Source organism: Delphinapterus leucas, chromosome 4 (assembly GCF_059928025.1).
Source record: "Delphinapterus leucas isolate spDelLeu-1000000601 "Yukka" chromosome 4, BTC_Dleu_Yukka2, whole genome shotgun sequence".
Classification (NCBI taxonomy): domain Eukaryota; kingdom Metazoa; phylum Chordata; class Mammalia; order Artiodactyla; family Monodontidae; genus Delphinapterus; species Delphinapterus leucas.
In genome coordinates, this window is record NC_143132.1 from 15744790 (window position 1) to 15772174 (window position 27385).

The 27385-nt window shown below is 37.4% G+C and overlaps 1 protein-coding gene across 1 annotated transcript in view; it reads right to left on the bottom strand.

Annotated features, from left to right (window-relative positions):
- Positions 1–1916: 1916 nt before the first annotated feature.
- MAP3K7CL (MAP3K7 C-terminal like) overlaps positions 1917–27385 on the bottom strand; it is a 38942-nt gene continuing 13473 nt past the window's right edge. The window contains exons 3-5 of the mRNA XM_089910349.1: positions 25894–25955; positions 15166–15281; positions 1917–3055 (exon numbers count right to left, since the gene is read on the bottom strand). Of these exons, the coding sequence (XP_089766475.1) occupies positions 2875–3055; positions 15166–15281; positions 25894–25955 (359 nt within the window). The 3' untranslated portion in view covers positions 1917–2874. The remainder of the gene's footprint in view (positions 3056–15165; positions 15282–25893; positions 25956–27385) is intronic.

Here is a 27385-nt window from a genome sequence, read left to right on the forward strand (position 1 = left end):
CTACTGCCTCCCAAAGTGTGGAACACTGGGATTGTGTCATTCATTTTTGCTGTTATTCTGCTTTGCACTTGGTAAGTAAATAGTAAACTTCTGTTGAATTGAATTTGAATTCCAGATCCCTCTTAGTTCCTTGTTTGTACTGAGTTAATGATACATCCAAGCCCAGGTACCAGAATGACATCAAGATACCAACACCAATGAGAAGAGACTGGACTTTTAGTCACCTGTAACCACATTCTTTTATGTCTATATAAACTAAATGGCCCACAAATAGCAAATTCTTTAGCAGAGCAGTTACACAGTATAATGTGGGTTACATTTTTCTTAAATTCTAGCTCTAAAGCAAGCACTTCGTCTTAATACTAATAGAACCTCTGTACTCATTTTTAATGCTCTATAAATTTTTCATTATTGCTAATAGCAAGAACATTGTAAGTATATTTGAAGATATAAAATTCTTAAATGATTCTATGTTATACAGACAATAGGCAGCGGTAAATAAGATTGGAGGAAATTTGTCAAATGAATGAAAAGATGAAACTGACAATATAAGAAATTTTGCCTTTAGATTTCTCTGACAATGCTACAAATGTAGATGTTTTTATATTTTTAATGAATAAAAGTCTGCTTAAAACTCACACTCCTATGTTGAATCACTATGCTGTACACCTGAAACTAATATAATACTGTAAATCAGCTATACTTCAATTAAAAAATATTAAAACACATACACACCTATAGAAATCCTTACTTTTGAGTCATGAATAGATATCTTTTGGAAACAGTAAAATTCCAGGCTGAGACTAGAACAGATAGGAAAACTATTTACTCAGTGTCTCCTTAACATAATAACAGTGTGTTCAAATACTTTGACCTTGTAAAATTATTTTCATTCTAGTAGAGCAGAGAGATTTTGCAACTATATTTCCATGCCCTCCCCTCCTATTTTCTATAAGGTGCCATGACTGCTTGAATTCTGTAAATACGTGTAACCCTCTTCAGATGGGCAGTGATCAACAACTAATCGTTGTATTTAAAGCTAGGTAACTTACCCTTCATCCTTCCATTCCATTGACCTTAGATTTATATAAATTTAGTCAACAATTCCTCCTTTATATTAGTATATATAAGCCTTGGGGTTCTTTTAAAAAGAAGGCTCTACCAGGATAATAGGGACTTTCACCTTTAGTTAAATGTTAAAGCAGCTGAAAGGTGAATAGGCTCACATAACATTCATAGGCTCTCATAACATTTCGATGAGAGCTATCAAAAAGCTTCATTTTACAAATGAGGAGACTGAGGTTAAGGATGCTAAGGACCTTATGGAAACACACCATATGACAAGAAACCCATGGCCCTGCATCATGTTTCCGCTTGGCATTTGCCCAGCTGCCCAGTGATTAGTCTAACCCAAGGTTCATCAACCTCTGTGCCATTGGCATATTGGGCCAAACAATTCTTCTTTGTTGTGATGCTGTCCTGTGTATTGCAGGATGTCTAGCAGTATCCCCAGCCTCTACTCTCCAGATGCCAGTAGCACCCGCCCCCTCATCCTTGTCATGACAACAAAAATATCTCTAGACTTTGCCAAATGTCCCTTGAGGGTAAAATCACCCCCAGTTGATAAAAACCAGTCTATCCCAGGCCATCTTATTGCTTTAATCAACTATTCTCTTTTATGTTTTCTGGGCAAATACTTTAAGACACTAATGACCATATTCAGTATAGAGCTCTGAGTTATTTATATGAGAAACCACAGTCTTACAAGAAAAGGGACTCCACCGCTTTTTTGGCACTTCCAAATACAACTAAGAGCAAATTCTGACTAGGGTTAACCCATCCCAACTTTTAGCATAAATTGAGGTTAAGAAAGAGACAAAATACAGACTGAGAGTTTTGATCTATGTTTAATGAAAAAGAAGTTACAGGAATAGAAATGGACATAAAACAAAGAGATCAATTTGGAAAACTATGGTGATAGATAGAACAAGGGAAAAATCATTTTAATCTTAAATTTACTCATATATTCTTATTAGTTATCATTGATCCAAAACATCTCCTTAAATCCAAAACAGAGTAATAGTTAGAATTTTACTGTTCAAATTACTGGGCTGTTTTCATGGGAACTCACCAAGGTAATGTCCAAACAATACTTTTCCATTTCTCCCAGAACACACACAAGCAAAGGCAGAGATGTTTACCACGAGGTAACGTGGCATGGAGAAAATGCAGCCTTATCAGCTTTTTATTACAACAGCAAGTTAGCACTGGCAAATGTGCTTCTGGCACAAACATGCTTTCCGCTAATATTTTCATGAGAAAGCTTTTATGATATGCAACCATTTATTCTTAGTACAATCAATCATTGAGGGATTAAACCTAACTCTGGTGAACATAAATATATTTGGAGAAGTTTCTGACAGTTCAGATTAGAGCACCGTAGAAATATTGAAGGTGTGAAACTTTAAAATACACAGATAAGAAACTGCAGTGAGCATCTTACTAGTTTGTTTCATGGCTGAATTCTGTTCATGATTCTTAGTAGAATCAGTCAATGTTCTATTTCTATCATTTTCTACCCAGATCTACAGTATGATCGTATTTTGCTAAATAAGAAAAAAAAATATCTTTGGAAACGAATTATGATCTCTGAAAACATCTGGTAATAGGTTTGTTTTAATTACCTTATTTAAAATAAAATAACCCTTCTCTCAAACTATATCAGGCAAGCATTAAACTCGTTAGTATAGACGTCGGCCATGTGGGTAATAAGGAGAAGCAATAGATTTTACTCACTATCCCTTTAAAATAAAAATCTTTTGGCCAGTGCATAGCAGCCACCAACCTCTTATGCTCACATTGAATAATTTCAAGTTAGGACGAGCCCTGTCTCTTCTGATACTGTATTCTAAGTTTCTCCAGTTGTTCTATACATTGGGACTGGGCCAGCTTCAATGTCCGATTCTCCTCCGTCAGTGCCTCAAATTCCCGAGCCAGCTGAGCGGCATCCAGCTTCTCCTTTTCTGCCTGATCCAGCTTGGCAATGAGCTCCTTTCTGAAGATTCAGGGGGGCAGGTGAGGAAGAAGCATAAAACATAACGCAAACAAATTGAGTTATACAGCAACAGCATAATGGAAGTCGAATATGTCATTCTACTCTTCTAAATTTTACCCATCTCTGCTTGCCTCCAATGAATTACTTTTATTTTTCCAACTTCACAAATGTTAGATGCCTTTATTTTATTCCAGCACCTCGTCTAGATATATCCAAAATATTAAACATATACCAGCGCAGATACAGAGAACAAATGTATGGATACCAAGGGGGAAGGGGGGAATCGGATGAATAGGGAGATGGGGATTGACATATATCCAGTATTGATACTATGTAGAAAATAGATAACTAATGAGAACCTACTGTACAGCACAGGGAACTCTACTCAATGCTCTGTGGTGAGCTAAATGGGGAGGAAATCTAAAAAAGAGGGGATATAAATACACATAAAGCTGATTCACTTTGCTGTACAGTGGAAATTAACAAAGCATTGTAAAGCAAATATACTCCAATTAAAAATAAATAAATAGAAATAAAATAAACATATACCAGAAAAAGCTCAACAAATCCTTTGACAGTCAAAGGGGGTGATCTTTTAAAGAGTACAACAACTTATAAAAATTATGACTATTTTGTAGGAAAAAAACAGAAAAATTTGTTTATAATTTAAAATGCTATTGTCTTACGGATAGGTGAATCATAGTTTGTCCCTTACCTAAGTTTTGTCCTTCAAATTCAGTTATTATCTTCTTTTGTTTTCTATTTCTGAGTTTAACAAATCTTTACTAGGCAAAGTAACAAATCTTTATGAAGAAATTCCAGTTGCCTCCTGCAGATATTATTTTCCATGTCTTTCCCTAGCCCTTATATATATCTTGTCACCCTAACTAACAAAGCAATATCTCTATGTTTGGTGCTGTCCTGACTCCTGAATTTAGGAAGCAAGCTAAGGTTATTGGAGGGAACTTGTAGTGATAACGCCTAAAACAATAAATATTTGTAAATAATTCATTGATGTAAATACACATAATAAGGAACTAAAGATTTGCAGTCTATATTTAGATTTAATAAACATGACAACCCAAAACAGGTCCATTCCCCTTATATGTGTCAGTTAATCTTAAACTAGACTTAACTGAATTTTCCTTTGCCTCAACATAAGGGTATGTCATATTTCTTTCTCCTCTGTATGCAAAAGTGCAGAGACCTGGAAGACCAATTGAACCAACTGATTAAACTTGACATCATTAGTAATGAGACCAATAGATGCCCCATGCATCACAAAAGACACAACATCTTTTCTGTGGTATTCCTGCCAAAAAATACACACATCAGACAACCTCAAATTGAGAGAAACGTTACAAAAGCATTTGAAGCCTGTATGCTTCAAAATATTAAAACTGCTTCATATTTAGAAAAACTAAAGAGAAATGGCAATGAAATGCAATGCGCAATTCTGGATTGGAAAAAAAAAAGCTGTGAAGGACATTATTGGGAAAGTGATGCAATTTAAATATGGCCTGTGAATTAGATATTACTACTGTATCAATGCTAAATTTCTTAATTTTAATTATTGTATTGATGTCAAGTGAGAGAATGTCCTTGTTCTTAGAAAATACTCCCTGAAGTATTTAGGGCAATGGAGCATGATATATATATATACACATATATATAATTGTATATGTGCATGTGATATAGATAGATGGATAGACAACCCATCTCTCTAAGAGAGAGAGAGAGAGAGAGCCCCAGTAGTATGTAGCTTTGGGAGAGGGAGAATAAATCACAACTGGGGAAATTCTTAATAATTAATGAATGCAGTAAAGGAAGTATGAGGGTTCTTTTTACCATTTTTGTAACTTTTCTGTAAATTTGAAACTATCACACAGTTGCCCCAGGAAAAGGATAAAAAACAAATCAGAATAGAAGTTCTAGTATTTTCTTCCTGCATTCAACAGACTGCTTTGTGTACCCAATTTGGTGACCACTGAGCAAAACCAGGCACCGGAAAGAAAGTGCCCAACAGGGACAAAGGGAAGATAATCTGGAACATTCATATGCATATACACAAGGTTCCTTTGGGCTCTTATTGATCTTTGACTCTTCCATAGTATTTGGAATATAAAGGCTCCCAGAGGTAAATTAGAAGTTTGGGATTAACATATACACACTACCATATATAAAATAGTTAAACAACAAGGACCTACTGTAGCACAGGGAACTATACTCAATATCTTGTAATAACCTATAATGGAAAAGAATCTGAAAAAGAATTTATATCTATATATATATATTTGTATAAAACTGGATCACTTTGCCATACAGCTGAAACTAACACAACCTTGTAAATTAACTATACTTCAATTTTTTAAAATGGTTTAAAGAAAGAATATAGGGAATTCCCTGGTGGTCCAGTGGTTAGGCCTCCGCTCTTCCACTGCAGGGGCCATGAGTTTGATCCCTGGTCAGGTTCAGTGCGGCCAAAGGGGAAAAAAAAAAAGAATATAAAGTCTCCCAATAAATAGTTATTGAATAAATATAATTGAAGAGTACCTCAGAGACAACGTATATTTTAAAGATGAGGAAACAGAAACTCAAAGTGCTTAATATAATTGGAAAAAGCCACATACCTAATAAGAAACAGCCATGAATCGAACCTATCCTTCTGATTAAATGCTTAAGGTTCTTTGCCTCTAAACATAGTTTAAGCAATATATGTCAATAATTAAATATTAGTAAAATTTCTTATGTAACTATATTAAAGAAATTGATTAGTAAAATTTATGTAAGTAAAAAGGGACATGCCTCTAAATCCCTCACCCATCAGATCATCTACTCCTGTTCTTTTCTTTTCAAATTAACTGTGTCACACAAAAAATGGCTACTGTCCAGGCTCCATATCTAACCTCATTTAAAATTCCTGAGGATATCTGTTATTAGTTTTGACTAGCAGGGAAAATAAATCACAGATTTTACAACTGAAAGGAATGGTCATGATTGTCTAATCCAATTTTCTTGCATTGGAGAAAGTCAATAATAATTTCTTCCTTACTGGAATCAAGAAGACTCAACTGATAGGTTTCTAAATTAATTTCATGTATTTGATAAGCAGTTACACATCTATTTAATGAATACTGTCAAAACGTCTGTTGCCTCCTGTCCAAGACCTATTTATATAGAAAAATTGATGCTCATTCATCAGCAATTCATATTTAAACCCCAGCACATCAACCTACAAAGATCTTATAAATAGATGATCTGGGGAGCAAGTCAATATGTACAATTGGCTAGAATGTGGTCCTGCCTTTGATTTCTTGTTTATCATTTCCCTTCAGCGTAATGTGATAAAGGTGTAGAAGACCATCATTACAGGAATCTCATTTATACCATAGTTTTCCAGATGATGTACCTCAACAGTGAAAAGGTCATAACCTTGGGTCCACCATAGATCATCTGCTGGCCCCACCCTAAGCCACATGCCTGGAAAAGTTTTTATTTGCTAAAACAAATGGGGGAAGGGGAAATCCAAGTGAGTCGGTAAAGAGAACTTTAAAACTTTCTGCAAACTAATTTCAAAATTAAGGAGATTCTTTATGTTGTAGGAGGTTGGGAAATGGATTCATCATTAGTACAAGTATTTTTCTGTTTCTGGAAAGACCAGAACTCTTGGAACTTTCTAAGTTAACTAAAGACTTTTATTTGGAAAAGACAAAATCCTAGGCAGTTTAGTCCCCAGGAGCTAAAGTTTTGAATAATAATGTAACAAAGGGTCTTCCCTGGTGGCACAGTGGTTAAAAATCCACCTGCCAATGCAGGGGACATGAGTTCGAGCCCTGGTCCAGGAAGATCCCACGTGCCGCAGAGCAACCAAGCCCATGCGCCCACAACTACTGAGCCCGTGCTCTAGAGCCGCGAGCCACTACTACTGAAGCCCACGCACCTACAGCCCGTGCTCCTCAACAAGAGAAGCCACCGCAATGAGAAGCCTGCACACCACAATGAAGAGTAGCCCCCGCTCACCACAACTAGAGAGCACCTGAATGCAGCAATGAAGACCCAATGCAGCCAAAAATAAATTAAATTAAATTAATTAATTTTAAAAAATAATAGTGTAATAAAATACTATCTTCATCATAGGAGAATTTTAGCTTAAATCGTGATTTAGACTGTACTGTTAGTGGTTCTTGAAAGATGTGTGTTCTAGCACCAACATTTATACACAGGAGAGGAGTAGATGCTTCAAGATGACATAAAGGATGTGAAAGTTCACCTTCATCTTATGCAGGTGAAGGAACAATAAATGGTATTGAAATGGAATTTCCAAAACACAGTCTAGACTTTGGTATTGAAGCCCTACAAGTGAATGATGCAGGAAGAATAAATTTACCCTATCTTCTGGGAGCCAAAGGGCAACACCTTACCTTTGCAGGAAGAAGTAAGATTTGCTCTAGAGTTTCTCAGCCTTAACACAATTGATCTTTTGGGCCAACTCTTTATTGTTGGTGGTTGTCCCAGACATTGGCATTATAGAAGGTTTAGCAGTATCCTTGGCCTCTACTCCCTAGATGTCAGTAGCACCTCCCCTCACCCCACATCATCACAACCAAAAATGTCTCTAGACATCGCCAATGTCCTAGGGGTAGGAGGCTGAGGAATCAGCCTAGTTAAAAACCCCTACTCTATAGGAAATGGAGATTTCCACTATCAATCACCCGAAAAAGAGTTAAATTCTGGGTTAAGAATAAGGGGAAAGGCAAAATGTTTTCCTCTTCTGTTTTTTGTTTGTTTCCTTATTTTAATTAATTAAGTAATTTAATTAAAGTACAGCTGTACAATATTATATAAGTTACAGGTATACAATAAAGTACAGTACAGGTGTACAAGTTACAGGTGAACACTAAAGTACAGTACAGGTGTACAATTAAAGTACAGCTGTACAATATTATATAAGTTACAGGTGTACAATACAGTGATTCACAAATTTTAAAGGTTATACTCCATTTATAGTTATTATAAAATATTGGCTATATTCCCTGTGTTGTACAATATATCTTTGTAGCTTATTTTATACCTAATAGTTTGTAGCTCTTATGTGCCTACCTCTATACTGGCCCTCCCCTTTCCCACTCCTCACTAGTAACCACTAGTTTATTCTCTATATCTGCTAGTCTGCTTCTTTTTTGTTATATTCTCTAGTTTGTTGTATTTTTTTAAATTTCACATATAAGTGATATCATCAGTATTCGTCTTTCTCTTAGACATAGACTTAAAATAACTATGATTAATATATTCAAGAAATAGAAGAACAGATGATATATTTCAATAGAAGACTGGAGTCTACCAAAAATATCAACAGAATACATTAATTGAAAAATTAGATGAATTCCAAGTAAAATCTAGAGTTTGTTAATAGTAATACATCAATGTCAGTTTCTTAGTTTCGACAAATGTACCATGGTAATGTAACATGCTAACGACTGGGGAAACTGGCTGAGGGAAAAATGTTTCCTCATTCTGCTCCCCTAAAGATTGGAGTTTCTTTCCTTAGCAAGGGAGACAAAATTAAAGGCACTCTTACTGAAGAGAGGTAAATATTCTGTCCCTTTTAATGTGGTTCCAGGCAGAGAGGATTAGGTGGAGAGATACCTGGGAATGAGATTCCAGTTAAAAGACTGGACTGCCTATAATTAGGTGTAAAAGGCCCAAATCATTATGACTGGGGCATAAATGGAAAGTGTAATCTCACAGTCTAAAGAAATCTGATATATTGGGATTTCACATAAAACTAAATCCTCAAACAAAAGAATCCCCTTGTCCACACGGGGAGGGGGAAGGGTAAGCTGGGATGAAGTGAGAGAGTGGCATGGACATATATACACTACCAAATAAAATAGATAGCTAGTGGGAAGCAGCCGCATAGCACAGGGAGATCAGCTCGGTGCTTTGTGACCACCTAGAGGGGTGGGATAGGAGGGTGGGAGGGAGATGCAAGAGGGAGGAGATATGGGGATATATGTATATGTATAGCTGATTCACTTTGTTATAAAGCAGAAACTAATACACCATTGTAAAGCAATTATACTCCAATAAAGATGTTGCAAAATAAAAAGAATCCCCTTGTCCACACCTCTGCCTCTGAGTGAAGAGCCAAGACAGTTCTTTGGTCCTTCTACTCATTCATTTGACAAGTATTTGTTGAAATCCTATTGCAAACCAAGCCCTGTCCTCAATTCTCGATAGACTGTTAGTCTCGGGGAGTGTATCTCCACTGTTGGAAAATGAACTCAAAACCTATAAATTATACAAAAGGCATCTTATCCATATTAGACATCTTAGGAATGAGGATAGAACTTTCCACACATTACTACATACCCTGCAAACACTTGTGGAGAAATACCTCAATTTATTGTTTCTTTATGACAGTGGAAACCTGCTTTCTGAGGGCTGTGTAAAGATTTAAGAAAAATGTGCCTGGAATGAAAAAGTGAGGTTTGGTTTTCAATGTTTTCTAACTGCGGTATCGTTTTGCAAAGAAAATTGTACCCTGAAGTGAAGCAAATAAAACACATAAAATTGAACTTCCCCTGTTTGGCCCTTATACAGTGCCCTGCCCCCCCATCACCCTCACCATCCCCAATCTCTGAGAGGTTTCCTAGAAGCCAGTTTAAAAGCCTCTGCCTTCAGGAATGCCCATAAAGAAATAAATGTTTCTGATTAATAATAAAAACCTCTTGTTGGAAATTTCAGGATAAAGTAAATACCATGACTAAAAATAAATCAGAATAGGGCTATTTCTAGACTATGCCTTTACAAATTACTTATGCTCCCTTTTCCCCCATCCTGATATGTTCCCCTCAATGAGATGTTGCTCCCTCAATCATCATTTTGTGTATCTTAAAAAAGGCATGAAAATACAGGTCTTATACTGATTGTGGTACTCTCATATGAAAACACTTTTCTAATGTTTTGCAACTAAAATTATATACAACATTTTAAACTCAATAATAAAAAGACAAATAACTCAATTTAAAAATGGGCAAAGGACCTGAATGGACATTTCTCTAAGAAGTCATAGAAATGCCAAAAAGCACATGAAAAGGTGTTCAACATTTTTAGCTATCAGGGAAGTGTAAATGAAAACCACAAAGAAACATCATTTTACACCCACTAGCGTAGCTATAATCAAAAAGACATAATAGGTGTTGGCAAAATGTGGAGAAATTGGAAACCTCATACATTTCTGATGGGAATATAAAATGATGTAGGAATATTCCACTTTAGGAATAGTCTGGCAGCTCCTCAGAAGGTTACACATTGGGTTATCATATGACTCAGTAATTCTACTCTTAGGTACATACCCAAGTGAATTGAAAAGATACATCCACACAAACACTTATACATAAATGTTTGTAGTAGCATTATTCATAATAGCCAAAAGTACAGACAACCCAAATGTCCATCAACTGACAAATGGCTAACTAAAATGTGATATAACCATATAACGGAACATTATTTGACAATAAAAAGGAATGAAGTACAGTCATACCTCATTTTATTGCACTTTGCTTTATTGTGCTGCGCAGATACTGTGTTTTTGTACAAATTGAAGGTTTTTGGCAACCCTGCAATGAGCAAGTCTATTGGCACCATTTTTCCAACAGCATTTGCTCATTTCATGTGTCTGTGTCACATTTTAGTAATTCTTGCAATATTTCAAACTTCTTCATTATTATTATATTTGTAATGGTGATCTGTGATCAGTGATCTTTGATTTTATTATTGGAAAAAGACCACGATTCACTGAAGGCTCAAATGATGATTAGCAATTTTTAGCAATAAAGTGTTTTTTAATTAAAGTATGTATGGTTTTTTTTAGACATAATGCTCTTGCACACTTAATAGATTACAGTATAGTGTAAACATAACTTTTGTATTCACTGGGAAACCAAAAAATTTGTGTGACTCTCTGTTGTAATACTCGCTTTATTGTAGTGGTCTGGAACCGAACCTGCAGTACCTCTGAGGTCTGCCTGCACTGATGCATGCCACAGCAAAGATGAACCCGGAAAATATTATGCTAAGTGAAAGAAGCCAGTCACAAAAGACCACATACTGCATGATTCCATTTATCCCAAATATCCAGAATAGGCAAATACATAGAGATAGAAAGTAGACTAGTGGTTGCCAGTGGCCGGCGGGAGGGAATGGGGAGTGACCACTGAGGGGTACAAGGTTTGTTTCTGGGGCGATGAAAATGTTCTAAAATCGTGATGGTGGTTTCACAGCTCTGTGAGTCTACTGAAAACCACTGAATTATTTTTTAAGCCACTGATTTATTTCTTTTAAGCAATATAACATTTTTCAATCTGACTTTTCTAAGATTTTATCTTCTTCTGACAGTCTAAGTCAATCTTCTAAACACCGGAGCACCTCGCACAATTTTTCATATATAGAGCAGAAGAGTGGTCTCTCCTCTGAACCAGATAAAACATAAAGCAAGTTTTACTAATTGTAAATCTATTTGTAGAACTAATTATAGTTTAACCATATATTTTTTAAACTGCCAAACAATTCAGTGATAAATATCAAATGCCATAAAATATCTGTATCTCACTTCCATGAGTTTCCATTACATACACAAAACCTATATGTGTTCTATAAAAATGCTTATAATATTTATTGAAAAAAGTATGTATACATTTTATGTTACTATATAAGCAATTATATAGAAATGCCTATTCACATCCAAAAGACCTAGAAAAAATAGGCAAAAATGATAGTAGCAGTTCTGTAAAAATGTCAGAATTCTTGGTAAATTTTTAAAGCTTTCAATAAAATTGTCATTTTTTTCAGTTGAGAAGAGAAAAATTTCCAATGAAAGTAAGAACAAGCTTTTTGCATATCACTGGTCAATAAGCCAGAAGCTATTCTTTAAATTAAATTCATCCCATGCTGAATTTGTAATCCCAGAAAATGTTTGACTGTCTTTATCCACCCAACAGACATGATTTAAAACAATAGTTATAATCAACTCTTCTCCCCTCCCCTCTGCGAAGTCTCCCAAACTAGGCCCAGGGAGACCCCCTCTGGAGATGAGAGAGAAGTTCAGCTTAACCTGTGCCCACATGGCTCCAATATTCAAAAACTCTCTTTTAAAATACCTGATTTAGTGACTCTCTGTGTGTCCAGCGTATGCTAGCCAATCACTGGAAGCAACATAATCAGCCACACTTTATTAAATGATGGGGAAGAATTTCTCATCCAAATCATCAAAAAAATGGAGAGTGAATTTACTTGGGTCAAATCCATTTGGCCCAATTTATCTTGCTTGAACACAAAGACTGTTCAGGAAAATACCTGTTGTAAAATGAATTTCTGCTTCAGTAAAGTGTTAATGAAAACACGGATCACCCATAACCCTTGGAGGACCAAGTTCATTTATTTATAGATATAAAATATAAACCTACTTTGAATTTTAACAATTTATCTTAGCAATTCTTTACTGCTGATATTGACTCCATATTTTAAATACAGACAATACAAATTACAAATTTAAAAAATGCATACATGGAGGATATAACAGTTTCCTATCATCAGCTACTGTAAATCACCCCTATTCGTATTTTACCCTATGTGCAGCTTCCTATTCAGTGATTAGGATCCAAAGAGATGCTAAAGGTTATCCAGGTCTGCAGAGAACTATACATAGTCAGAAAGGACAGAAACTTCAGTGGATAGCTATTGATAACACTAGCCCACAAAAAGTGCCCAAAGAATCATTCCAGTGAATTTTCCTTCATCCAGGAAAAGCACTGATCACTGTGGGATGGTTGGGCTAGGGATACAGGCTAAGCTCTTTTCAAGGATAGCATTTGGACAGGTGAAGAGGAAGGAGGGAGACTCTATACTGAGAGCCTGGTGTGAGCAAGGGCACCGAGGTAGACAAAGTGAATAGGTCAACGTAGCTGAAGACGAAGGATGAGCTAGAACATTCTGCAAAGGTACTAAGGCCCAAGGTAGATCTTTCAATCCAGGCCAAGCACTGGGTGCCCTTCTCTGGCAATAGGAAACCATAGGTAGGGAAAGCAGTTATAATATTACATTGATCAAGATTTGAAGTAACAAGTCCTGATCCCAAATGGCAGAAGTGAGAATGAAGAAAAGGAACTTGAGAGACTTTATAAAAAAGAAAGGAAAAAAAAAATCAAAGAATTTGGTCTTTGTCTCTTATCTAGTCAATTATTAGGAAGAAAAGAAAAAAAAAAGACAACATCATGGTTTCAAGAAAACTCCAAAGTTCAAAGAGGTTTAAGGAGGAAGTAAGATTAGTTTTGCAGAAACAGCAGGAATATGTTTTAATAAAAGAGCAGATGAGTCACTCTCATATTGTTATCCTATTGTATTTTTTAATGCAATATACAAAAATATAAACTTACAAAATATATAATTTAGTGGGCAAGTCTTGCATTGCCCCCACCCAAAAAAGCTACACATGGGGTTAATTTAAATAACATTGTACTTCCAGCCTAAAGTGTTTACAAATAAATACATAATTACCTGGGGCTTTTTTTTCCTGTCACAACACCACAGTTCTCACACACACACACACACACACACACGTACACCCACTGGAAGATACCTTTATAGGCTACTGGTTATACAAGTCCTCCTTTAACTTAACCACTGGTCACATTATTAGTAAGCTTCCTCTGTTCCTTTATGAAACTGTTTTTAGGGCTCATATTGTGTGTAAATGGACAATCTAAGCATTCCGACCAATTTATGAAAACTCTTAGACCAAAAAGAAAGTCTCAGACATACAAAGGAAAAGTTGTATTTCTGATTTCCTCATAAGCATCCTTCAACGCCCTATAACCAAAAGTCCAGGTAAGACTTTATGCTTGAAGCAAGGAAGTGAGAAAATAACATGCTAACTGTGGTCTTACAGTGAATGTAGAAGTCTGACCCTAAAACCCATGCTGCTCCCTAGCATATTATACTGTGCAACCACTATTCTGGGGAGTCTCCAAAGAGTCCCATGAATTTCATAAATCTTTCAAAACAAAATATATTTCATTTATATTCATCTAAAAAATAAGTTTTATATAAATATAAATACAAAGTATAAATACTGATATAAATATGGAGTGATACCATGTATCACTCCAGTAAGAAGAAGGGAAGAAGCAGAAACTTACAGACTCACAGTATGTTTGGATTATGTGTCACTCATTCAACAAAAATTTATTCAGTATCTACATGCCATGCACTGTGCTAGGCTTCAGGAATATGATGGTGAGAGACACCTGACTATCCTCCCTTTTATGACACTTAACCACTTGGCAGGAGATGCAAATATTCATCAAAAGATCTCCCTAATAAATGTGTAAGTACAAACCGACCAGCGCTATGATGCTTTGAAAGTATGAAAGAATGGGGATCACTGGGTAGACATCAGCAGAATTTAGTGCAATCAAAAGGAGAATTCTGAAGCATAAAGTTATGAGTAAGTAAAGTGATAGTGCTTTAATTAATAGAACTGCCTAATTCCCTATAGCAGAACTGTAATGGTAATAGAAGCTATCAAGAGAAAAACTTCCTGGACTATTGGGCTATAAAATGTAGTTAGGCAACTAATCCTTTTACATTATTCCAAAGAGCCATCACAGTGACTTCTTTACTTCATGTGGGTACTCCACCATTCAAGCATTAATTAAAATTCACCCCAAGACAAAGTGCTCTGGGGCCTTTGGGCACATTCACACGGAACATAATGTGGCTCTAGGTGGTATTTTGGCATCTTTAATTTCCTGAACTAAAGAATGCTTATTAAAAAATTAAATTTGAGTAGGAAGCACTCCTGTGGTTCCCCTCACTACTCTGTAAAGCATTTCATCTAGCGCCGTTCCATTTGGATCATTTCTAGAATCAAACATGACATGCGTGTAACCTCTGAACTACAGAATGTCAGTTCTGCTCCCTGTACGTCTCCCTCCCTCTTGCTCCCATGCTCAGCCTTTTCCTCCCCTGCCACTCCCAATCCATGACCCCTGGTCCATGATCAGCAGTCAGGATTCAGGGCTGAGGGTGCTCAGGGGGACAGTACTTACTTTCTTTCCTCAAGCAGGGCGATTTCCTTTTTAACTTCACGGTATTCTTCTGCTATCTGGCAGTGCTGTTTGAACACCTGCATGGATTCCATGGAGTCATGACAAGGCGGCAGAGGCTTCACAAACAACAAGAAGAAGAAATTAGTCCATTTCCTTGTAGCAGAATAAATTACCAACCATCGTGCTCTACTGATGTTCTTTAGAAGGAGAGTTTTTGCATGAGAATAGCACTGTCAACCCTCATTGGACAGAGTTCAGCTGATTCTACTTGACTACAAATAGAGAAGTGGTCTGATCCTCCCCACATGTATCTTTCTGTGTTATGCCAGGGCATTCTCAGGCCCAAGCCAGAGCCATGAGACCCATTACAGATCAGTTACCTGCCATGCGCTGGAGGAAAAATAAGTCCCCTAATAATTCTGTACTTTTCCCCAGAAATCTTAGACTCTGCTTTAGAGAATTAGTGATGGGGAAATAGTTCAGTTATCTGTTTCAATCCCCCCCTTGTTTTCTGTTCCTGTAGCTCTATCAAATCTTGTAGAGTGGAGGAGCCCTACAAGAAAGGAATCCAATGAATTTATTCATAAAACAAAAATAGTCACAGATATAGAAAACAAACTTAGTTACGAAGGGAGAATGGGGCGGTGGGTAAATTGGGAGATTGGGATTGAGATATACACACTACTATATATAAAATAGATAACTGGGCTTCCCTGGTGGTGCAGTGGTTGAGAGTCCACCTGTCGATGCAGGGGACACGGGTTCGTGCCCCGGTCCAGGAAGATCCCACATGGCGCGGAGCGGCTGGGCCTGTGAGCCATGGCCACTGAGCCTGCGCGTCCGGAGCCTGTGCTCCGCAACAGGAGAGGCCACAGCAGTGAGAGGCCCGCGTACCGCAAAAAAAAAAAAAAAATAGATAACTAATAAGGACCTACTGTATAGCACAGGGAGCTCTGCTCAATACTCTGTAATGACCTATATGGGAAAAGAATCTAAAAAATAGTGGATATATTTGTATATGTATAACTGATTCACTTTGCTGGACACCTGAAACTAACAAAACATTGTAAATCAACTATACTCCAATAAAAATTATTTTTAAAAAAAGAAAGGAATCCAAACTGAAAAAATGATGCTGGCCTGGAAATAATGCTTGCAAGAATTAACAAAGCATATGAAAGACCAAACCCCAAATAAAACGATGCTTATAAAGCGTGTGGCCAAAGAGAACAAGGCTTCCTGTCTTTGCTTCTCTCCCATCCATGAGGGAAACAGAGGCCAGCATTCAAGCCTTTCTAACCGAAACATGTTGAAAATCTTCTTTCCAGAAATTACTTTTAAAGAACTAGCTTTCCCTGAGTTTGTAATCCTTAGCTCTAATTAGTGGCACATTATTTCTTTTTTTAAAACATCTTTATTGGAGTATAATTGCTTTACAATGGTGTGTTAGTTTCTGCTCTATAGTGGCACATTATTAAAAGCATTACTTGGAGAAATACTAGCTAATAGTCTTTTAAAGAGTGTTTTAATCCCCTTTTTCAATTATTTATAGAAAAATGTTATATAATATCTGAGAAATATGACTTAATTGCTAAATAGGCTCTTCTAATCCTCTCTTCACAATAGTCTTTATATGTAAACTATGTGTCTGACTAGGTCATAGTCTCACTAATTTTATATTAATTAATTTATACTAATGAATTTCTTACTACTTGCTCCTCTCACTATATATTCTTCCAGGACACAGATTTCTTTGGGTGTCATATTCAGTGACCTCACCCAGGATGCAAAAGAAATTCTGGAAAGTTCTACAAAATTCTATAAAATCTGATTGATAAGTAAGATGACCCTTCCTATTTATCATGAAGCCTCTGAGTAGAGATCTTCTAAAGGAAATAAAATTTGAAATAGACTTGGATGAAATTAACCTTTATGTGGAACATCTGTTGTGTTCTAATCCATGGAAATTCATCTAATAATTATATTATGTAGCATCTTTCCCTACTGCCCCATGAACATATTCACAGCATAAACTCAGCCTGTTGGAGCCATTACCTCTTTCTATAGTGAAATAAATTAAAAAGTAGTGCCCGGGAGTATTACAGTACAACTCACCACAGGAGATAAAGGCATTGCCATTCAGAACTCCTGGGTCCTCCAATCCTAGAAATCACCATCCCCTCATCAATTTTCACCTGTTACACTGGCAAATGACCAGGTATAATAGTAAGGGGAATGAAAGCAATTTACTCTGGGCACTCTCACCAAGCTGCTATTAAACCATCTGTGCCCTGTTAAAGGACTTGCATACTGGTAAGCCCCAAGACTCAACGTATCCTATTTCCTGTCCTCATGAACACTCATAAACTACACCCAGTCCAGCCCATAACTTGCCACATGGAGGTACCTGAACCACAAATTCAGCATAGTTACCTATGTGACAGCCGGAAGATTTTAGGAGTCTGTGTTTGCATGCCTAAGAGGATACAGATAAGAGCAGCCATGGAAAGGGAGAAATACCCTTTGCCGCTATAATTTAAAAGAAAAACTGAAAAATTACAGCTAATAATTTTCTTAAGAAGAGAGAGTCCTCTTTTCCCCCTTGGCTTGCCAACCTGCAATGCTTTTTACTAAGGGGGAAATGTTTTCATGACTTCTTTTTTCATTGGCACTATTTAATTGTGGGAAATTTGAAGATGTTTTTATGTACAGGTAACATGATCATGCTAAGGGGACATTAGGATATAGAGTATTTCAGGATATATTCAGTATCCTCATATGTTCTCAGCAGGAAGATCATGCTATACGTCACAATATTTTCAAGATTGCCCACAATTAAGAAGTAGTGCCAATTTTTTAAAAAGCCAAAAATACTTAGTGTTCAGTGTTTCAGGGAGTAAAAGGATGCCAGGTGTCACTTCAGTTTCCGGCTCCTAAAAGCTCTGTCTATACCCAGCCTGACATGTAACTCAGCAGCAGTACATACATGTTCTTCCAATTTGTATGAAAGCATTAAAGAACAAAATTAATTATTTTTTAAGCAAGAAGGGAAGTTATATTGCACAACACACCACAACACTGTAAAATTATCTCATTAGTTGCCAGGGGCTGGGGGTGGAGGGGAGGTGAGTAAATGAGGAATTATTATTTAATGGGTATAGAGTTTCAGTTTTGCAAGATGAAAATGTTCTGGAGATTGGTTGCACAACAATACAAATAAGAAAAAAAACAATATGCATATACTTACCACTACTGAACTGCACACTTAAAATTAAGAAGAGAACATTTGTGTTATGTGTTCTTACCACAATAAAAAAAAAAGTTTAATGCAAAAAAAAGTATCATTAGATCCTTCTGCTGCCCCCAGCCCATCTTCTAAGCATTGCTACCAGGATTCCCTATCTGAGACTCACTTCATTCACACCCTACCTTTCTCTCCTTCCCAAATTTCTCCCCAGGAAACTTAAAATTTCTCACCCCTTTATAATTCGGAGCCATGTACCACTAAACCCAAACGTTGCTGGACAAATCAAAGTGCCCTCTGATCAGCAGGACCCACTGTTCTTAGAAAGCCATTTGACATCATTGGATGTTTACTCCAGTTCAGGAAACTCATCAAAGAATTTTTTAAACACATATTGTTCTCATCCCAATAGGAATTTACCTGATATAAAAAGTAGAACTATAGAGTAATGAAATGTATTGTCCTGCATGACATAGCACACTCTCATTGTTTCATGATATAATGTGGGTTTGTGTGTAGCATCATAAGGTCCTCACTGAGAGTGACTCTCTCTTACCTTCTTATAAGCCCTGAAAACAGGAGAAAATATATGACCAACAGGGTTCACTGAATAAAGTGTTTACCCGAGGAAATAGGTTCCTAAAATTCAAGCACATGAATCAGGTTTCCAATTTAAAAATGGAACTACTAGTAGGCTTACATCATGTGACATTTAAAACACTGGCACCCATGAATTAATCAACTGTACATGGATTTAAGATACTATTTAACATGTGTTCACATTAAAAATAATAATAATAACGTAAAAGAATGCCTGTGATAACCCAGATGAAAACAGCTATTAACATCTTGGAATAAAAATTAACACAGTTTTAAAAAAAATTTTTTTAAGTATAGTTGATTTACAATATTTTATTAGTTTCAGATATGTACAGCAAAGTGGTTTGGTTGGTTGTATATATATATATATATATATATATATTCTTTTTTAGATTCTTTTCCATTATAGGTTATTAAAGATATTGAATATATTTCCCTGTGCTATACAGTAAATCCTTGTTTATCTATAAAACTTTTTATTTCAGTTCTCATTGCTTGATTTTGACTATTTCATCCAAGAGATCTTCATACTTATAATCCTGTGCTGGGAATGGGAAAGCAATAAATAAACTCCATGTTGATAGTGAATTTCTTTTCTCTTCAGGAAGAGAAAGTTTCCTTGTTATTTTCTCCACAATTACCCTACATCCTCCCATGGTTTGTATGCATTTATCACACGCTCTTGCTTAAAGAATGAAATATTGAATTTCAAAGAAAAGGAAGCCAAAGATATTTCACGTGAAAATGAAAAGGTAAAAGTATTCTTCAGGCACTAGGGGACAAACTCTGTAGGGTCACAGAAACAACTTTTCCGGTCCACTCGATGCCATGGTATCTGGTCTACTCACAACCCAGCCAGTTCTAAGAAGGTTAAATTAAGACCTTCTCTTAACAGTGTCTCAAGCCAACTTTGAAACACATTTTCCCAAGACACAGATTGGGGTTTGGATGAGGTCAGAGCCCAGGAGGAGGCACTTCCTCCACACCCCCTTTCCTCTATCCCCCCTTATCCTGCTACTGCCTGAGGATGGAGCTTGCAAGGGCTTTAAATTACATGGCAGTGTGAGAGAGCCGCTACTATCTCTGGTATCCACCCCAGTCATCTGGACCAATTTAACAAGATGAAGTAAGAGAGAAACCACAGGCTCCTGTTCCAAGAATGCAGGCTTGAGCCACACCATCCCATCCACCGGTTTATAGCAAGCTCCTCCCGAAATGGACTCTGTCCTCTGGAAGGAGCCCCGTGGGAAAAGACCCAGCCAAGCATCTCTCCGCAAGAGGCAAAGCCAGCTTAAGCGTTTCCGTTTTCTACTTGGCTTCTTCAAATACTACTGGCCCCATCCACTTCAAAAATGTAAGAATTTAATTTTCCTCTCCCAGCTTCCCACACAGAAGATATATTTAGGAAGCTAAATATTCTACAGTTGCTGAGCAGACTGTATTTGTATTTATTCCTTGATTCTCAGTGTTATCTTTATTTTGGGGGCAGAATGGGGGTGACTGGCTTAAATTCATGTTGCATTTTAATGTCCCCAAATTAACAAGCATAATTTGCTAAAACTAAATGGAAAAACAGACAGGACTAATTGCAATATTTGAAAACTCTGTTATCAAGAACTGTAAATATTTTTAAAATATTTTAAGAATTGACATTTCTATACTATCTACATTATGGTCAAAGTCAGCACTAGTACTAATTATACTACACATCTTATACATTATATAATATTGGAATGAAGGATATTTAAGTCATTTCTATCGATGTAGGCAATATTAAAGGGAGCAAGAACTCGAGCGCCCCAAACGCTTCTAACAATGCATATCCTAATGAACTGGGCTTCTCAAAAAAAAAAAAAAAAAATTAAAGGGATCAAATTAAGCTCCAAGATATCTATATATGTTTTCTGTGTGGTCCCAGCAGCCAGAAAAACGACTGTAAAATACTTTTCAACGTGTGCCTCAGAGAGAAAATGGCAGACATTTTTTCAGTGTTTTCTCTGGATGTTCAAGACTAGTGCAGTAGAATCTTAGAATGCTAAGACTCCTCCATTTTCTACCATTTTTGTTTCCCAGATAGCAAGTGATACACTGATGCAAGACCTAAAGGAAGTTTCTGGAGTGACTGCTCGGACAACAAGATACTATAGTACACAACCAAAGCTACGAAATTGTTTATTTGTGGAGGTGACATCAGTTTCTGGACTTACCAAACTCTGTCTGAGAAAAAAGCAAGTTCAATGTGTACCACAGAGACACCTGTTACTGTCTTCTCAGATTAGATGGTAGTACTTTAGGAGGGATTGAAGCTATTGCTCAATTTGGTTTGAAAAAATAGTCGTATTGTTTTCCAAGTACCTTAGCTTAAAGAAGAGGGCATCAGCATCTCTGTTCCTAACCCAAGAATCCAAAGAGATGTTTCTCTCATTTCATTTTACACGTATAAAGATACTAGTGCTTAAATATTTCATTCAATAAACAATTTCACTAGGGAAGGAAATTGACATTAATTGAGCAATTATTTTGCCAAGCACCATGCTCGATTTGCTCATTATCACATTTAATTCACACAACGATGTGAGATATTATGTCCACTCTGCAGGTCAGAAAAGTGAGGTTTATAGAAAGTAAATAACATGCCCAAATCACAAAACTAGTAGGTGTGGAGCTGAGGTCCAAATTCATGCCAGCCTAATGCCAATGCCTATGCCCCAGTCACTGTCACTCCCATTAGATTTATTACAATCTAGTTATCAGCATGTCCTCCACCTGATTACAAATAAAACATATTCTTCTTTCCGAGGCAACAAAGACCACAAAGCTTAGCTTTGGATCATCTATAGGTCAAACCACAATCTCCAAAACATTACAATGTGGTTAAATTTTAAGACAAATTTGGTTCTGACCCAGACCTTGAGACTATTAAAGGATTGTGCCATCCTTCAGAAAAGGGAGGGAGGTCAATCATTACCTCTTCTTCAAATAGAAGGAAACTGAGGCCTAAAGAAAAGTAGTGATTTTTCATTCATTCTTACAAATGGACATAGAATTGAACCTCCTTTCTTTTGACTGTATGGTCTAAACTAGCTCTACCCAAACATTGCCCCTAATGGACATGAAGAATTTAGAAGCCGAATTCCAGGAAAGGAATCCGCACAAAATAGAACCAACCTACCACCTGCCCCTGGGCTGAGGCCTATAAAGAGATGTTCATTTTAACACCTACCTTAGCCCAAGGTCTCTTGCCCAACATTTTGCATTAATAGAGACATCGAGAAAAATGTTTGTCACTGCTATTCTTGCCCAAGGCTTTTTTTGGCTTCTGTGAAAATAGAAGCCCTACGAATTACATGCTTAAACATGTCCACATTCTTGGCAAAGCAACCGAAAAATCTTGGGGGGTCAAAGTGGTGATAGCGTATCTACCAAACAGATACTTTATAGCTGCATTTTATAAACTATGAAAGAACGTGTAACGGATATCAGGAAGCCAGAAGAGATTTTACTAGGTTGTTCTATAACCACATTATGGCAACTTCACAAGCCAGAAACCAAAAACCCTCCACCTATCAACATAATTTAAGCATGCCATAGGTTCCACCAAAGCTGTAAAGAAATGAAGGCTACCTAGATTCAGAATCAGAGATCTAGTCTGAATTAGCAAATTTATGTAGACCAAACTTTGACCTCATATTTCTCATCCCTAAAGTGGAGACATAATAGTTAGCTTACACAGTTGTTGCGGGGATCAAATGAGGTCGTTTGTGGGGAAACCCCCCTTGCCTAGAGGTACTCAATATGCATGGGTAGGATTTAAATCTGAGGGTATTCAGAGAGGAAGGCCAGCAATAATCCGCTGGTATCAATTATTTTTCACTGGGCACATTTCTAAGGCTCTAGCAGAGATAAGTAAGGGTCAGTTCATCCTCAAGCAAATAGTAACAACCACAAGGCACTTCATATGCCTTTGTAACCTAACTTTTATTTTTCTGTAAAGGATTATGATGGTTGGTTAAATCCCAAGAGTCATTATTATGTGATAAAAGCACACTGGATTGACTGTAAAGACAGCCTGCTCCATGGAATGGATTGTTCCTTTCATACATAAAGCATCTTCATTGCTTTCAATAGAGACTTCCTGCTGCAGAATGTCTTAAATTTATATGCTTATGCTAAGCATGGAAACAACAGTCTGCTTTTAGATGTAGCTTTCTGTGTTATCTTTCCCCTCTCAATCCCCTCCATCTTATATTTTAGTTACTCACACCCTGGAGTGTAGAATAAAGGTAACTGTCTAAGTTGCCCTAGACAGAGGCAACCTTAACCAAATGGCTTGGCCACTGGTAAATGTTTATAACAAACTCAATCATATCGTTCAACCAAAAAAACAAGCCCTTACTGAAATGCTTTTAGTTATAGTGCTGGGAAGGTCCTCTCTGTTCATGAAGAGGCAAAGCAATACCATATTTTAGGGTGGGGAAGTTGGGGGTATCATAACCCCTGAGCCTGAAATCAGCTTCTCAACTGACTAATTCATTAAGGATCAATGAAGATGAAATAGTCTCATTAGATTAAAATAATTAAGTAGACTTAATTTCTAATATATGTCAAATGGAATTAAAGCTATAAAATTCAAAGGGATCTTGCGATGCTTTAATAGAAAAATTATCTGGATAATTGCCAGAGGTGCCATGAATCCTGGGAAGAATGATCCATGAGCCAGGGAAGACCATTAATGTTCCCAAAGGAAAAAAACTGTCAGCACAAGAAAGTAGAATTAATGATCCATAATAGTGGTGGGGGAATATGAATCTAAACATGCTTTCCCTCTTTTATTTGCAAAACGCATTAACTCCTTATTTTCAGCTGACTCCTAAGATAATAAAATAGCTTTGTGGTGACAGTAAAATAAAGGGGGAAAACTGTGACTGGGAAAAAAATATAGTTATTATTTTGCAATCCCAACTACACCATGAGCAGCACACATACAGCCCATCAGTCAGGACAGAACCCAAGCAAGGAAGGTTGTACGTCATGTAAGCACACCAGACGGAAAAGCAGAGGAACAGCTGAGTTGTCCTCCATGGTGAGAAGAAGAGAGGTTGGGGGATATGGTTAGACAGCAGGAAGCAGAGAGCTGGGCTGAAGACCCTGCATGGGGGACGGGAGAGGAAGGAGATACGATGGCTGATAGCTGCAGAGGAAATTTTAGAGGAGAACAGAGCTGTCTTTTGACAGCTGCAAGGTCATTAGTATAACCTCCTGAACAGTCTTCAGAAATCTCTACATTACTGATATTGCTCTGTTGGCAGGCTTTCTGTCGGAGGGCTGTGACGATGCCCAGGCCTGCGCAGAGATGAGACAAGAGCTCCTCCAAGAGGTCTGGTCACACCTGAGTTGTGTTGGATAGATCTTCAGAGGACCACCCCAGCAGTGAAACACCAGCTCTTCAGACCCAACCTAGTTGCTTCCAGGTTTTAATTCAGTGCACTGGGCACAGAGACAAGAACTGGAGCCAAAAAAAAGGATTCTATCTTGGGTTGCATAAGGGCTCATTCTTGGTTCTTCCCACCTCTGTCAAGGGCTGTTCTGGTCCAGGGGCCCCAAACTCAAATGACTTCAGGACGCCAAGCACACCCACACATGGGAAATGCTACCAAGTGTAAGACAAGAAGAAACATCAGTTGGGAACTGGAGGTGGCAGACCCCTCCTAAAGGCTTTCAGAATCAGTATTTAGAGAAAAAAGTGGTGACTAAGCAAACATCTGTGCACAGGATTCAAAACCCCTATTAGACTGGTCTAAATGTGACAGCAAAGTGAAGTACTCAGGTGAACATTTGACCCAAGGCCAGTATCCAGGTATTTTAAGCAGAGCCTCTTCCTAAAGCCATCTTTCTGGAATCACCATATATCACCTAAAGAAAATTAAAGGGTCATAAATTATCTTCTTTCAAATAATTCTGGTGTATTAAAATTAGATATCTTTGATAGGTCATCCATAGACTACACACACAAAATATTTTTCTCATAGGTCAAGCCAGACAGTATTCAGAAAAGCTTAACTTAAAATAATTACATTCTACTACAAATTGTCAGAGAACTGGGGAGAGGGTGAGCGTGGAGTAGAGAAAGGAAGATTATTCTGAAGTCTCGCCACACATGACAAGTGTCCCTTGTAGTTTATCACTAAATCGCTAATCCAAAATGGGCCAAAACTACAATAGCCCAGAAACATCCATAGCCAAGGAGAGCAGGGACCAGCCCTGTCCCCAGGCTCCAAAACTCCTTAAAAGTAGGAGCTTACACCCTAAGTTCTTTTTTTAAAAATTAATTAATTAAATATTGGCTGCATTGGGTCTTCGTTGCTGCATGAGGGCTTTTCTCTCTAGTTGTGGTGAGCGGGGGCTACTCTTCATTGCAGTGTGCAGGCTTCTCATTGTGGTGGCTTCTCTTGTTGCGGAGCATGGGCTCTAGGTGTGCAGGCTTCAGTAGTTGTGGCACATGGGCTCAGTAGTTGTGGCTCGTGGGCTCTAGAGTGCAGGCTCAGTAGTTGTGACACACAGGCTTGGCTGCTCCGCAGCATGTGGGATCTTCCTAGACCAGGGCTTGAACCCGTGTCCCCTGCATTGGCAGGCGGATTCTTAACCACTGTGCCACCAGGGAAGTCCCCTAAGTTCTTGCTATTCTCATGCTATAGCCACATAAACAGACAGGGGCATTACCTGAGGGCTTCATGACCTTGAAACCCTAGAAATGCAAACCTTGATGACGTGAAATGTCCCCCACTCTGTCTCCAGGTCAATCTTTCTCAATTAGGCCACTTTTCCACTCACTGTATTTTGTGAAACTAAGGAGGAAAGAGTAAAGACTGCAGAAAAATCCTTACCTGTAGCTGCTGGTCTAATTCTGGAAAGACCAGAGGAATGGCGTCTTCAGGAGGTGTATCATCTAAAACATGAAAATAAAGTGATTCTTCACTATTAGAGCCCTTTCTCTCAGGAGAGTTTTCTTGCTGTTACCATCTTTGGACTTGCACCGTCAGTATACATCAGTTAGGGACAGAAAGAATGCAGAGGCAATTTGGCTCATTTTTTGGTACAAACAGAAGCACAGAAGGCATAGTTGGTTTGACCAAAATTTTGCAAACAAGTATCAGAATCTTCAAATGTTCAGTCTAGTAGTTCTCCAATTAAGAAGTACTGCTTATCTTTCAATACTCCTACGTTAGCCAAAACCAAAAAATATGATATTCAGGAAAGTGCTTTATTTAACCAGGTAATAATGAGGTGACCAGAACAACCTCACTGGGACAGAAGAACGTGTTAGTGAAAAAAAGTGTTAGTTCTGCTCTGAAAGACTCCAAGGGTGGCAAGCTTTGATGGGTTTGCCCTCTGCTCTTACCACAAACCACCACTGACAGGCAGTTGACCAGAGCTTCCTCTGGGTTACAGTGGGTGACAGGCAGTAACCTGATCAGGGCGTTTCTTCCCAACGCACCAGGAAGCAATCCCAACCCGAGGCCCATACACTGTCCTGATGCGGGAGAGCACGCAATTCTGTCCTCAGCTGCCTTCATCTGGCTGACTGGCAACAGGCAGGTGTTGCTGGATCAAAAGAGGTGGTTCACAGAAGCATCAGAGGAAACCTGAGAGAAGTTTATCCGAATCTCTTCAAGAACATACTTCTGCTATCCTTGCCATAGCCATAAGGCTGACCTCCTTAGACTAAAAAGATGATGAGAATTGTACCATTCAATTCTTTGGCAAGGAGGAGAGTTTTTCTACTGCAGAATTTCTAATGGAATTCATGTCAATTGAATTCATATGGTAAGAAAAGGTAAGAACCTAGCTTAAGAAATAAGGTGAGTGGAGACAACTCTATTCCCCTTCTACCTCTTCATATTCAGAAGTAACCACTATCCTGATTTTAGAGGTTATCATGTATATGTATGTATTTATATTTTTATTATGTATGTATACACCCACAAACTATATAGGTAATATAGTATTACTATGCATGGATGATTTTAAACTATAAATTGAATCACATTGTAGATATTCTTCTAAAATTTGTTCTTTTTTTTCGATTAATATTATGTGTTTGAGATTGAACTAAATAAACTTAGTTTTAGTTTGTTCATTTAACTGATATACAGTATTCACTCATTCATTTATTATTTGGATGTATTTGTCCATTTTCCTATTGGTGAATATTGAGTTCCAATTTTTTGTAATAATAAATAATGCTGCAATGAAAAAAAAAGAAAAGGAAGAAAAGCTGTGCATACAGTCAGAATAAAGTGCTTCTCAAGAATAATATGATCTTGAAGTAGAGCATTTTGACCCTCACTAGGAAGTTTAAAGAGTTATGGGATCTAG